Below are 15,381 nucleotides of genomic sequence, written 5' to 3'. Positions count from 1 at the left end.
AAAAATTGAATCAAATCTAAAAAACACCTGGGGAAAAAAAAGGAAAAAAATAACCTGGAAAAACTGAATAAAATCTAAAAAACACCTGGGAAAAAAAACTGGAAAAAACTGAATAAAATCTAAAAAACACCTGGGGAAAAAATGGGAAAAAAAAACTGGAAAAAACTGAATAAAATCTAAAAAACACCTGGGAAAAAACTGGGAAAAAAACCTGGAAAATCTGAATAAAATTGAAAAACACCTGGGAAAAAAATGGAAAAAAAACTGGAAAAAACTGAATAAAATCTAGAAAACACCTGGGAAAAAAAACTGGGAAAAAAACCTGGAAAAACTGAATAAAATCTAAAAAACACCTGGGGAAAAATTGGAAAAAAATGGCGAAAAAGAAACAGGGAAAAAAAGAAAACTGGAAAAAAAAAACAGAAAAAAACCCCAGCAAACCCTGGAGCCGCAGGAATTCCTCCCGGTGCTCCCGATCCCCCCTCCCGGGGCTCCGTCATCGACACCGCCTCATTAATTTAATTAATTAATTAACGGTTCGCGGCGCTGCTCCGCTCGGAGGGCGCCGCTGGAAAAGCCAGGCCGGGACTTTTCCCGAGATCCCCCCAAAAAATTCCAGGCTCGGCAGGCGAGGGGGAAAATCCCGGCAGGAGAAGAGAAGAGAAGATGGCGTGGGATCCGAGCTGGGAATTTTTGGGATTTTCCTGCCTCGTCCTGCTCCGATCCCGACTTTCCCTGGCGCAGCTGATCGAGGTGAGGAATAAAATCCCGCTGGAAAAGTGGGAATGAGGGCCGGGAATGGGGGATTTCCCTGGAAAACAACCGGCCGGGGATTTAAGGTGGATCCAAGGAGGATTTTTTGGGGGAATTTTTGGTGCTTCCTGAAAGTGCTGCGTTGGGAATTTCGGGTTGGAATCGCAGGGTTTTTCCCGGTTTTTCAATGAGTTGAGGAGCGCGGCAAAAATGATCCCAAAAATCCTTTTCCTGATGGATGTTCCCATGGAAGATTCGGAAAATTTTGGAAATATTTGGGATGGGTTTTGCTTCTCCCACCTTCCCTCGTTCCCGGTAATCCTGAAAAACCTGGATTTCATGGAATTGTGGGATTCCATGGAATTCCTGCCCCTCTGCAAGACCTTCCCCCTGAGGATGACTCTGCATTCCCAAATTGATGGAAAATCTGGGAATGATCCGGGAGGGAAGAGCGGCTCCTGAGCCCTGGCTGCAATTCCAGAGGGAAATTCCTGCCTGGAACACAAATCCCAGCTCCCAAAAACTTTCACTTTTCCCCCTCTGGATCCTTTTCCCTGCTCCACCTGAGAATTCCTCAAGCAGAATTTAGCTGCGATTTCTGGGATTAGAAAATTCCAGGAATTTCCCAGGATTTCAAACTTCTCATCCTTTCCATTTTCCATATTTTTTTCCCCAAGATTTCTGGCCTCTCATCCCTGACCTTATCCAGATTCTTCTTTTCCAAAGATTTCCAGCCTCTCATCCATTTTCCTGATTTTTCCCAGGATTTATGGCCTCTCATCACTCCCTTTCCATATTTTTCCCAGAATTTCCAACCTCTCATCCCTTTCCCAGATTTTTCCCAGGATTTCCAGTCTCTCATCCTTTCCCTTACCCTATTTTTTCCAAGATTTCCATTTCCACATTTTCCCCAGGATTTTCAGCCTCTTTTCCCTCCCTTTCCCATATTTTTTTAGGATTTCAAACCTCTCATCCCTCCTTTCCCATTTTTCCCACAATTTCCAGCCTCTCAGGCCTGCCCTTATCCTGATTTTATTCCAGGATTTCTTTTCCATACTTTTTCCAGCATTTCACACTTCTCATCCCCGTCCTTTTCCATATTTTTTCCCAGGATTTCCGGCCTCTTCTCCCTCCTTTCCCATTTTTTTCCAGAATTTCCCTTTCCTGATTTTTCCCAGGATTTCCAACCTCTCATCCCTCCCTTTCCCATATTTTTCCCCAGGATTTCTGGCCTCTCCTTCCTGCTCTTTTCCTGATTTTTTTCCAGGATTTCCCTTTCCCATTCTTTCCAGGATTTCAAACTTCTCACCCCTGCCCTTATCCTGATTTTTTTTCCAGGATTTCCATCCTCTTCTCCCTCCCTTTCCAATTTTTTCCCAGGATTTCAAACCTCTCATTCTTTCCATATTTTTCCCAGGATTTCCAGCTTCTCATCCTTTCCCTTTTCCTGATTTTTTCCAGGATTTCCAGCCTCTCATTCCCAACCGAATCCCTGCTTTTCCCCCATCCCATCCTACCTGAGCATTCCATAAATCCAGGAATCCTCTCCAAGGCCAGGCTGCTGCTCCAGGAAAAATTCCAGGTTTTCTGAGCTGTCCAACCATCCCCAAGGGGAGAAATGAGGCAGAACTTCCCCTGACAGTGCAGAATTCCCAAATTATCCTTCCCTGAATCCCAAGGACGACCTACCCAGCCGGAAAATTTCCCATTTTATTCCAGACAATTCCCAGAAAACAAAAATAAAACATCCAAGCCCCAAAAAAATCAGGATAAACAGCGAGAATTCCTGGATCTGCTTTGTTTATTCCAGTTTTTTTTTTTTTTTCCTGGAAAAGCAAAAGCTCTGTGAGGAGTTTATTCCTGGAAATAATTGGATAATGGAATTATCCTGAATAATTCGATTCCGGCTCAGCCAGGCTGGAGCAAACAGAGGAGGAAGAAAAAGGTGGAGAGGAAAATAATTCTGGCAGCAGAAAAAATTCCCCAAAAAACCCAAAATAAGGGAAAAAATAAAGGGAAAAAAGCAAGGAAATATTTGAGAATGAGACAAAAAAATCTCTTAAAATATTGGATTTGATTGAGGAAAACTTTGCTGGCTCCCAGGCCTTTGGAAAAATTCCCAGGGCTGGAAGTTCTCCCAAAATTTGGGAAGAGAATCAGAAAATCCTGGGATGGGTTCAAAATCCCAAAATCCCAGGATTAGCCCTTTAATCCCAAAAAAATCCCTAAATCCCAGGATGAGCCCATGATCCCAAAAATCCTTCCCTGCTCCTGATCCCAGAGATCAGCAAACAATGGGATATCGAGGGATTTCTCTGGGAATTGGATCCCGGATCTGAGCCAATCCCAGGAGGATAATTTGGGAATAATCCTTTATTCCCAGTTCGGGATAAAATTCCTGGAGAGATTGCTCAGGAATTCCACTTCTCCAAAAATCAGGAATTTTTTTGGGCACCAGGTGTATTCCAGCTGTTTTCCAGCTGCTGCTCCGAGGTGTTCCCTAAAAATCCCCTGGAATATTTCATAGGATTTCCATCCTTTAGGTTTAGGCTGAGTTTATCTTTCGGTTAAAAAATTCCGCAATTTTTTATCCCAGAATTTCCTGGTGATTCCATCCTGCTTCCTCCTGGATCCGCAGCTTTCCAACATCCCGTGGTTCCATTAAAATTCATTGGAAAAGTGAATTTTCCCAGGAATTTTCTCATTCAGGCCCTCATTGATGGAAATCCCGATCCTAAAAGTCCATTGGAAAAGCAAGAGAAAGGAATTCCAGAGCGAGCCAAGGAATGGCTGGAAAAGGAGAGATTCCTTAAAAATCCCTCCAACATTCCCGAATCCTTGAGGCCTCACCAACCTCTCCGCCATTTCCCGTGCTCTCATCGCCTCCTGGAGTATTTTTGGGAATTTTGCCCTCCTGATCCACCTTTTCCTGCTGGTTTTTCCCTGTCCTTTCCGCAGGCCACCACGGCGCCTCCCAAGAAGAAGCCGGACCCGGTGACGTCGGAGACCGTGGTGATCTGGGGGCTGCGCCTCTGGCAGGTGGTCGGGATCTTCGCCCTCTTCGTCCTCTCCATCAGTGAGTCCCGGAATCCCCAGGGATTTTCCTCTGGGAAACTACCCAGGGCGCGCTCTGGGATCCCGGGAACGCGCAAGGAGGGATTCTCTGGTGGGAATCGTCTCGGGAGCACCCGGAGATGTTCCAGGGATGGGAATTGGCTCCAGCGCCGCATTCCTGCCCCAATCTGGGATGGAGCCATGGGCTGTGGAGTGCTGGGGGTTGGGAATCATGGAATGCTTCAGTTGGGGAATTATGGAATTATTTGAGTTGGGAATCGTGGAATGCTTCAGTTTGCAAATTATGGAATGATTTGGGTTTGGAATTGTGGAATGCTTCAGTTTGGGAATTATGGAATTATTTGATTTGGGAATCGTGGAATGATTCCATTTGTGAACCATGGAATGATTTGAGCTGGAAATCCTGAAATTCCTTGGACTGGGAATCCTGGAATGCTTTGGGTTAGGAATCATGGAATGTGTTGGGTTAGGAATCGTGGAATGATTCCAGCTGGAAATCCTGGAATTCTGTGGGTCAGCAATCATGAAATGCGTTGGGTTGGGAATTGTGGAATGCGTAGGGTTGGGAATCATGGAATGATTCAAGTTGGAAGTCCTGGAATTCTTTGGATTGGTAATCATGGAATGTGTTGGGTTGAGATTTGTTGAATGATTTGGGTTGGGAATCATGGAATTATTTGAGTTGGAAATCCTGGAATGCTTCAGGTTAGGAATCATGGAATGTGTTGGGTTGGGAATCATGGAATGATTCGAGCTGGAAATCCTGAAATTCCTTGGGTTGGGAATCCTGGAATGCTTCGGGTTAGGAATCATGGAATGTGTTGGGTTGAGATTTGTGGAATGATTCATGTAGGGAATCATGGAATGATTCAAGTTGGAAATCCTGGAATTCCTTGGGTTGGGAATCGTGGAATGCTTCAGGTTAGGAATTGTGGAATTCCTTGGATTGGGATTCATGGAATGATTCGGGTTGGGAACCATGGAATGATTTGGGTTGGCATTCGTGGAATGATTCAGGTTGAGAATTGTGGAATGATTCAGGTTGGGATTCCTGGGATTCTATGGGTTGGGAATCATGGAATGCATTGGGTTGGGATTCAGGGAATGATTCAGGTTGGGAATCGTGGATTCCCTTCAGGTGTCTGGAAATTCAGGATTTCCTCTGGGCTGGAATTCCCAGCTGAGTGTGGGAATTCCTAAGGATTTCTTTCAGGCGTCTGGGAATTCAAGGAGAATTTCTGTGGGATGGAATTGGGAATTCCTGAGGGATTTCCCAGCTTGAAACTGGAGATTCCTTTCTGGAATCTCTTTCCAAGACAATTCCATCCCTGGGAGTGATCCCAGAGTTTTCCTGGATTCCCCTCAGGTATCCAGGAGTTCAGGAATTCCTCTGGGTTGGATTTCCCAGCGGGAATGCAGAGGAGGAATGGCCCAAGCTCCACCCCCATCCCTGCTGGGAATGGGATTTGGAGAAAATCCATGGAAAACAGGGAATTGGGAAATGGAGTGAAATGGAAAAGCAGAGAATTAAAAATAAAAACAAATATAAAAATAGGGAAATAAAAATAGCAATAAATATTAAAGCATAGAATTAAAAAATAAAATAAATAGAAAATGAGAACATTTTAAAGTATAATTAAATATAATAAATATATTGCATTACAGTGAATGAAATATGAAAATAGGATATTAAACAAGAGAAATAAATAGAAAAGTAAAAAATGAAATTAGACAGAAAATAGGAAATTAAAAAATAGAAATAAATACAAAAATGTAACATTTTAAAACAGAATTCATATAGAACTATAAAATTCAAAATAGAATTAAATATAAAATATAAAGTTAAAAATGGAAATAATTGTAAAACCAAAACTAAAACAAGAACTAAATATAAATCAAAATTAAATAGAAAATATAAATGAAATAAAAAATATAAATCTAAATGAAATAGAAACACAGGAATTATGCTTTAAAGGTAATGAATTGTTAATATTATTCTAATTAATATTATTGTATTGCTTTATTAATGGCCTATTAATTTTAAATAACAATTTTTATTATTATAAAGTATTAGAGTTAATAAAATTATGTTAATGGAATAACCTATTTCTATGTTATAAATAATAATGTTGATTGTAATTATAGTTGTCATTAATAGCTTTATTTTCACTGTTATTACAATAAATAAAGAAATAAAATGAACTAATTTAAATTTTATTTATGGAATAACATATTAATATTTAACACAAATATTTTGTTATGAAGAATAATTTCTATAACATTATAATCAATAATAATTATATTTTATTGATTGTTTAATAATATTAATATTAATTAATATTAGTATTAAAATTATTTATTGGCTTATTAAATAGCCAATAAATATGTTTATATTAGCGTTAATATTAATAAAATTAAACTAAATAAACCAAATAAATCCAGGAATCTGATCCGAGTGTGGATCCCACCTCCCAGCACATCCCACAAGGTGGCACCATCCCATAAAAAACGGGGGAAATTCCAAATTCCAGGTTTCCCATTCCCAGGAAACTCCCCCACATTCCCATGTTTCCTGCTCCCATTCCCAGTATCCAACCCAAATCCTCATTTCCCGTTCCCAGGAACTCCCCCAGAATTCCATATTCCCCTCTCCTATTCCCAATAACTCCCCCAGAATTCCATGTTTTCCATTCCAAGGAACTCTCATTCCCAGATAAATCCTCATTTCTCCCTTTCCATTCCTAGTAAATCCCTCGGATTTCCATGTTTCCCATTCCCAGTAACTCCCCCAGAATTCCATGTTTCCCATTCCCAATAACTCACCCAGAATTCCACGTTTCCCATTCCAAATAACTCCCCCAGAATTCCATGTTTCCCCCTCCCATTCCCAGTTAAATTCTCGTTTCACCCTCTCCATTCCCAGAAATTCACCCGGAATCCCTTTTTTCCCCCTTGCCATTCCCAGTTACCCCCTGAATTGCTTGCTTCCCACTCCCATTCCCAGGAACTTCCTCAGATTCCCGTGTTTCCCATTCGCAGTAACATCCTCTTGTTTCCCACTCCCATTCCCAGGAACTCAGCCCAGAATTCCACATTTCCCACTCCCATTCCCAGTGACCAATGCAAATTCTTGTTCCCATCTTCCATTCCCAGAAATTCCCCCAGATCCTCATTTCCCATTGCCATTCCCAGAACTCACCCAGAATTCCTCATTTCTCTCTCCCACTCCCAGTTAAATCCTCGTTCTCCCTCTCCTATTCCCAGTATCTCACCCAGAATTCCACATTTCCCACTCCCAGGAACTCACTCAGAATTCCACATTTCCCACTCCCAGTCCCTCACCCAGAATTCCACATTCCCATTCCCAGTCCCTCAGCCAGAATTCCACATTTCCCACTCCCAATAACTCACCCAGAATTCCACATTTCCCATTCCCACTCCCAGGAACTCAGCCCAGAATTCCACATTTCCCACTCCCATTCCCAGTGACCAATGCAAATTCTTGTTCCCATCTCCCATTCCCAGGAATTCTCCCAGACTCTTGGTTCCTATTGCCATTCCCAGGAACACACCCAGAATTCTGTATTTCCCTCTCCCGTTGCCACTTAAATCCTCGTTTCTCCTTCTCCATTCCCATAACTCACCCAGAATTCCTCATTTCCCATTCCCAGGAACTCAGCCCAGAATTCCTCACTTTCCTCTCCCAGTACCATGACAGTACCTCACTCAGAATTCCCTATTTCCCACTCCCATTCCCAGCAACCGATGCAAATCTTTGATCCCCTCTCCCGTTCTCTGAAACTCACCCAGAATTCCACATTTTCCTCTCTCATTCCCACTTAAACCTTCATTTCTCCCTCGCTGTTCCCAGTACCTCACCCAGAATTCCACATTTCCCATTTCCAGTACCTCACATAGAATTCCATATTTCCCACTCCCATTCCCAGTTAAATCCTTGTTTTCTCCCTGTCTATTCCCAGGAACTCACCCAGAATTCCTCTTTTCCCATTCCAAATACCTCACCCAGAATTCCACATTTCTCATTCCCAGGAACTCACCCAGAATTCCACATTTCCCATTCCCAATAACTCACCCAGAATTCCACATTTCTCATTCCCAGTCCCTCACCCAGAATTCCACATTCCCATTCCCAGTCCCTCACCCAGAATTCCACATTTCCCATTCAACTCCCAGTCCCTCACCCAGAATTCCATGTTTCCCATTCCCAGGAACTCACCCAGAATTCCACATTTCCCATTCCAAATTACTCCCCCAGAATTCCACGTTTCTCATTCCCATAACCCCCCCAGAATTCCACATTCCCATTCCCAGTCACTCACCCAGAATTCCACATATCCCACTCCCAATAACTCCCCCAGAATTCCACATTTCCCATTCTCAGTCCCTCAGCCAGAATTCCACGTTTCCCATTCCCAGTCCCTGACCCAGAATTCCATGTTTCCCATTCCCAGTCCCTCAGCCAGAATTCCACGTTTCCCATTCCCATTCCCAGTCCCTGACCCAGAATTCCACGTTTCCCATTCCCATTCCCTCAGTCAGAATTCCACGTTTCCCATTCCCATTCCCAGTCCCTCAGCCAGAATTTCACGTTTCCCATTCCCATTCCCTGACCCAGAATTCCACGTTTTCCCATTCCCAGTTATCACCCTGTGCTGCATCTTCAAGTGCCGGATCCCGCGCACGCGGAAGGAGATCGAGGCGCGCTACGCCCAGCGCCAGGCGGCCAAAAACTACGCGGACAAACTGGAGACGGTGCCGCCCCTGGGAGAGCTCACCGAAATCCCCGGAGGTAATTCCCGCTTTTTTGTGGGGGATTCTGGGAGCACAAAGTCCCTCAATGAGCTCAGCAACATTCCCGGAGCCAATTCCCACTTTTTGGGGGGATTGTGGCAGTGCAAATTCCCTCAATGAGCTCGGAAACATTCCCAGATGTAATTCCCACTTTTTTGGGGATTCTGGGAATGCAAAGTCCCTCAATGAGCTCAGAGACATTCCCAGATGTAATTCCCACTTTTTTGGGGATTCTGGGAATGCAAAGTCCCTCAATGAGCTCACCAACATTCCTGGAGCTAATTCCCACTTTTTTTTTGGGATTGTGGGACTGCAAAGTCCCTCAATGAGCTCACCGACATTCCTGGAGGTAATTCCCACTTTATTTTGGGATTCTGGGAGTGCAAAGTCCCTCAATGAGCTCACCGACGTTCCTAGAGGTAATTCCCACTTTTTTGGGAGATTGGGCCAGCACAAATTCCCTCAATGAGCTCAGAAACATTCCCAGATGTAATTCCCACTTTTTTGGGGATTCTGGAAATGCAAAGTTCCTCAATGAGCTCAGCAACATTCCTGGAGCTAATTCCCACTTTTTTTGGGATTGTGGGACTGCGAAGATCTTCAATGAGCTCAGAAACATTCCCAGATGTAATTCCCACTTTATTTTGGGATTCTGGGAGTGCAAAGTCCCTCAATGCACTCACCGACATTCCTGGAGGTAATTCCCACTTTATTTGGGGGATTCTGGGAATGCAAAGTCCCTCAATGAGCTCACCGACATTCCTGGAGGTAATTCCCACTTTTTGGGGGGGGATTGGGGCAGTGCAAATTCCCTCAATGAACTCAGAGACATTCCCAGATTTAATTCCCACTTTTTTTGGGATTCTGGGAGCACGAAGTCCCTCCTCTGGTGCCACCACCAAGTTCAACCCTCCCAGTGTGGACTCAGGATATTGGGATAAAATCCTTTGGATAAGAGGGAACTTTTCCATCAGTTCGAGTCGGAGTCATTCCTTCATTCCCAAATTAAGTTTGGAAAAGCCCCTCAAATCCATCAAATCCTATTTTGAACCAAACCCCACTAAAAAATCCTGTGAAATTCCACATCTCCTGGTTTTTGGAACCCATCCAGGGATGGTGATTCCAACACTTCCCGATCCTTAATCTCTCTTCCAATCAGGATTTTTTTTCCCCTAATATTCAATCCAAACTTTTCCTGAGACAACTGGAAGCCGTATCCCATTTTCCCATCAACTTCCATCCCTCACCCTCCTTAGTTAGAAGGAGAATTCCATGCTGAAAATTCCCAGTGTGAATTAATTTAATTTCAGGGCCTGCACATGGGCTGGGGAATACCAGGAGCGAAATTGGAGTGGTTGGAATTCCACATTCCCGGTTTTTCCTTCTGGAATATTTCTTCTCCGCTGCTGTCACTCTCCTTTCCTGCTTCCATAGGCTCTCCTGAAAATCTCCTCACTCTCTCTGGCCATGGCCAGTCCAGACCTCTCCACTCCCTGCCTGTGCTGAAGGAAGAGGATGAGATGGTTCTCCAAGGAATTTAGGGAATTTCGATTCCTGGCCGCCTGTGGCTTCTCTTTTCCAAGGGGATCCGTCAATCCTTGGATTTGCTGCTTCTCCATTCCTGGATTTTTCCTGTTTCCTCAACACCTTTCAATGCCTTTTTTCCTTCTTTCCTGTGTCTCTCCGGGAGTTGTAATTCCATAAAAAAGGCATTTCCAAAATTTGGGATGTGCTGCTTCAATCCATGGGAAAAGAGGCAGATCCCAACACTCTAGGAATTTAGGAATTCCTTGGAGAAATTCAATCCTACACCAGCAAAATGCAGAATAACAAGTTGAACAATGGGAATTTGCACAAATCCCAGGATTTCAGGGATGCCTGAACTGGGAATTCCCAGCCCTCCCTGTGGAGCTGAACCCAATTCCATGAATAAATCCTTGTCCTTCCACTGAATCCTTGTCCTTCCGGTTAATCCTTATGGGATGAGATGGTTCTCCAAGGAATTTAGGGAATTTCGATTCCCAGCTGCCTGTGGCTTCTCTTTTCCAAGGGGATCCATCAATCCTTGGATTTGCTGCTTCACAATTCCAAAAAAGCCTCACTGGGCGCAATCAGCTGGATGGGAAAATCCCCAGTAGGAATATTTTCCTTTTATCCCAGGTTTCTAGCAGGGAGCTGGAATTTTGACAATTCCTGGGTTGTTGAATCCACATCAATTCCTTTTCCTTTTTTTTTTTTTTTCTCTATCCTTGGAAACAGCTCAGGTTCCAGAAGAAAAAAAAGAGGAAGAAGTTCCCACTGTGTCTGGAAAAGTGGACAAGGCTCAGGGAAAGAAGGATGGATCCAAAGACTCCAAGAAAAAGGATGGGGAGAAGGAGCAGAAGGAAGAATCCAAGAAGGAAGGGAAGGACGGAGCCAAAAAAAAAGACGGAGAAAAGGGGGAGAAAGGGGAAAAAGGAGGAAAAGAGGAAAAAGGAGGGAAAGGAGAAAAGGGGGAAAAGGAAAAGGACACAAACGACAAGAAACAAGGGAAAAAGGGGGAAAAAGAAGGTGAAGCTGGAAAATCTGGAGGTGCCAAAACCGATGGAAAAGCCGGTGGGAATTCCAAAGCTCCAGCAAAGAAGAAGTGACCTCCTGGAAGGACTGTGCTGGAATTTTTGTTTTGGGAATGCTCCAGCAAATTGCTGGGGGAGGAGCACTTGGAGCAGGATGTGCTTTTCCAGATATCCCTGTGGGATGCTGTTGGATGCACGGATTTCTTCCCATTTGGAGACGGAGCTGCCAGGATTCGGCTCTGCGAAGGAAAACTGGGAATTTGGTTGGATAATCAAGAAAAATGTCCAGTGGGAATGAGATGGAATTGACCTGGAAGCTGGAATGGGAATGAGGACTTTGGATAAACATGGGAATGCTCAGGGAGGAGGATCCGAGAATGAAGAATGGGATTCATCCCAAATTTCTTCTCCTGGAGAAGTTGGAGAAAGATTTCCTGGCACTCAGCACATCCTTGTGGGGAATTTTAGGGATTTTGTAAATTCCGGGAAAATCCCAAAGGATGGAATTCTCCAAAGTGTGGGGTCCTTGGATTCCAAGAGGTTTTTGGACACATGGACATTTTTCCTTCCTTCTCTGGTGCCTCTTTTCCTGGATTGCTGCAGGAAACACCAGGAATTCCATCTTTTCCAGCAGATTCATCCACATTTTCCCGATTTTTTGCTGAAGAAAGCCAGTTCTGAGACCAGGAATTCTGCTCCACTTCCATGTGTCTGCTATTCTCTCCCTTCCTGGGAATTCCTGAGGAGTGGATTTATCAGGAGCGGCGTTTTCCAGCTGTTTGGGGAATATTCCAGCAATTTCTGCCTTAAATTTTCCAGCTGAGGGGGATTTAACTCCAGATTTTTGGGGCACAGCCTGGAAAATCTTGGGATAATTAAAATTCAGGATATCCTGGAACTGTCTGCTCCATAGGGAGAATTGCCTCCAATCTTTTATTCCTAGGAATGGGATTTATTTGATATTTAATTGATAGAAATTATCAATTTTCCTGCTGGTTTTTCAACTCAGATTTATCAGTGCCAAGATATTTCCCATTTTTCTTTTTCCCGATTTTCCTTTCCCTTCTTTCCTACCCAATTCATCCTGGTGGGAAACGAGCCTGGAAAAATGAAGGAAATTTTCTACCTGAGTGAGATCGCTCAGCTCCAAAAAGTCCCAAAATTCCAGAGCACCCTGAAAAGGTGGAAAACTTAAGGAGAGACGTTGGGAATGACATCCAGAACCACGGGAATGTTTGGGAAGAGAATGATCCAGGGAAATCTGGAATTCCAATGTTGGGAATTCTGCCCCTGGAAACAGAGGAGCCCTAAATCTCCATCCTTGGAATGGCATCGATGGAAAAGTGGGAATACGGACACAAAGATTGGATTTCTTTGGAATTTCCATCCCAATCCCAATTTTTCAAGGCCCTGTTTAATCAAGAATCATGACAATAAAAAAGATTTTTGCATTGGATTCAGGCTTTGCTCCCTGGGATCTGCTGAATCCATGGGAATTTTGGGAAGGGATATTTATGCCTTAAAAACTCCAGGATGGGATCCAGCTGGGAGTGGGGCAGGAAAACTCAGATTTCCTGTCCTGCAGTTGGAATTGTGCTGGAAATTTGGGATGTGGCTCCGTTTGCGGAGGGAAGAGGAGTGGATTTATTCCCAATCCAAAGGTTTCCAGGAGGAAAGTCCACTCCTTTTCTTTTCCATAGAATTCCTTCTCCCTCATCCAACTTCCATTCGTTCATTGTTAAAAATAATCAAAATCCAAAATAAAATATTCATTGGGATTGGGGAATCCATTAAAATCCACCTCAATCCCTTTTTTCCAAGCAAATATTCCAAATCCTGTGGGTCAGATCTGAAAGATTTGTGGGAATGTCTTATTGATTTTAAAAAAGGGATTTTCTGTTTAAAAAAAATTGAGTTTATCCTTTGGGAATAATTGGGTTTGGAATTTTCAGGATGGGGGTGAATGCAGGGAATTAATTTCTGGGATTAGGGAATCTGTTCCTAGAGTTTCCAGGGATCATCCTGCCCATAACTCATCCCAATTCCTGAAGTGGAAGCAGAGGGAAGAAATTCCCAGCCCTGATCCGATGTTTTCCCTGTTCCAGTGGGATGTGGAAGTCAAGAAGTGAAAAAAGGTGGAAAATCCCAGCCCGGAGCAATTCCAGCAACTTTGGGAGTTGCTTTTCCACCAGCAGATGGAGAAATTGCCTTGGAAAAGCCACAGCCACGGGAAGGAATTTTTAGTGGAGAATGAGATTTATTGTGCCGAATTTGGGTGGAAATGGAATTCCAGAGGCCAAAAGTTACATTTAATTCCCAGAAATCCCAGGAACAATGGCAGGATCACTCATTTCCTTGGATTTGGGTGATGCTGGTCCTGGAGGAGGAAAAATCACCCAATCATGACCAGGAATAAATTCCAGGATTTCCACATATTCCAGAAATTCCCACTAGAGGGGATCGTGTCTGGAATATTAGACCCAGTTTTAAGGAATTTGGGCTTATTTGGGATTAAGGAAATTAAGCCCGGATTTGGGAAATCTTCCATCTTAAGTTGCTCCTGGCGTTGATTTCTCCTGATTTTCTCCCTGGATTGGTTTTCCGTGGAAAATAGAAGGGGAAATTGCGTGCTCCAGCATTTGTTAGACACATTCCCAGCCCTCCTGGAAAGGGATTGTGCTGTTCCCCCTGTCCTGCCCCAGCGCCCAGGAATGCGGAGCCCATGGAAACACCTGGAAAGGGGGAATGGTGCTGGCTGAGCCCTGGGGCAGCGGGAGCAGTGACCTGAGTCCCGGGCTCCTGTGGGACACTTGTGGGACATTTGTGGGACATTCATGTTCCCCGTTAAACAGGTCCTGGAAAATCCCCCTCGGGAATACCAGGAACCTCCTGACCCCTCTTGGACCGAATCCAGGGAAGCAAATCCATGGAAAACACACCCCAGCAAGGTCCTGCTGTCACCTCTGGGAACTTCCCAAGGGCAAAGTCAGGTTTGTGCCTTTTCCGAGGTAATCTCAAGGAAAAGGAATGAGGGGTGAGTGTGGGTGAGCAGGAAAACAAACTCCATAGGATTTTGTGGAATTGTCACCTGAGCCGGATTTTGGTGTCAGGATCATGGATGTTTCCAGAGAAATCCACCTTATCCCTCTCCATAAAATCTATGTGGAGAAATGAACATTTTGGGAATAATTTTGAATCGCCCTGGTGTTGGTATTTGCTGTGGGAAGAGAGGAATCTCTCCCTCGCTTCAGGAATTCTTCCCTTAATTCCATCAAGGATCCTTCTCTCTTAGACTGAAGCCAGGGAAGCAAATCCATGGAAAACACACCCCAGCAAGGTCCTGCTGTCATCTCAGGGAACTTCCCAAGGGCAGAGTCAGGTTTGTGCCTTTTCCGAGGTAATTCCAAGGAAAAGGAATGAGGGGTGTGTGGGTGAGCAGGAAAACAAACTCCACAGGATGTTGTGTAATTGAGACGGATTTTGGTGTCAGGATCGTGGATGTCTCCAGAGAATTCCATGTTATCCCTCTCCATACAATCCATGTGGACAAATGAACATTTTGGGAATATTTTGCATCAGCCCAATTTCAGTGTTTGCTGTGGGAAGAGAGGAATCCCTCCCTCACTTCAGGAATTCTTCCCTTGATCCCAGCAAGGCTCTTTCCCTCTTAGACTGAATCCAGGGAAGCAAATCCATGGAAAACACACCCAGCAAGGTCCTGCTGTCATCTCAGGGAACTTCCCAAGGGCAAAGTCAGGTTTGTGCCTTTTCCGAGGTAATTCCAAGGAAAAGGAATGAGGGGGGACTGTGGGTGAGTAGGAAAAGAAACTCCACAGGATGTTGTGGAATTGTCACCTGAGCCGGATTTTGGTGTCAGGATCATGGATGTCTCCAGAGAAACTCACGTTATCCATATAACCAGTTGGAGAAATGAACATTTTGGGAATATTCCACATCAGCCCAATTTCAGTGTTCGCCATGGGAAGAGAGGAATCTCTCCCTCCGTTCAGGAATTCTTCCCTTAATCCCATCAAAGATCCTGGAGAAAAGGAGGCTCAAGGTGGGGACCTTCTGGCTGTGACAGGAGGGGACAGCCAGGGGGAAAATTTGGGATCTGCTCCCTGGCAACAGGGACAGGAGGAGAGGGAATGGCCAGGAGATGTTCGGGTTGGACACCAGCAGGAAT

At 44.2% G+C, this 15,381-nt stretch overlaps 1 protein-coding gene across 1 annotated transcript; it reads left to right on the top strand.

Annotated features, from left to right (window-relative positions):
• The first annotated feature begins 562 nt into the window (after positions 1 to 562).
• TMIE (transmembrane inner ear) lies at positions 563 to 11,270 on the top strand. Its single transcript, XM_030943329.1, has 4 exons — positions 563 to 753; positions 3,712 to 3,829; positions 8,489 to 8,638; positions 10,900 to 11,270. The coding sequence occupies exons 1-4, from the start codon at positions 667 to 669 to the stop codon at positions 11,268 to 11,270; spliced, it is 726 nt and encodes a 241-aa protein (XP_030799189.1). The 5' UTR covers positions 563 to 666.
• Positions 11,271 to 15,381: the final 4,111 nt, after the last annotated feature.

This window comes from Camarhynchus parvulus, chromosome 2, assembly GCF_901933205.1.
Source record: "Camarhynchus parvulus chromosome 2, STF_HiC, whole genome shotgun sequence".
Classification (NCBI taxonomy): Eukaryota; Metazoa; Chordata; class Aves; order Passeriformes; family Thraupidae; genus Camarhynchus; species Camarhynchus parvulus.
The sequence above is the reverse complement of the archived record's forward strand: the minus strand, read 5'-3'. Positions and strand labels throughout refer to the sequence as shown.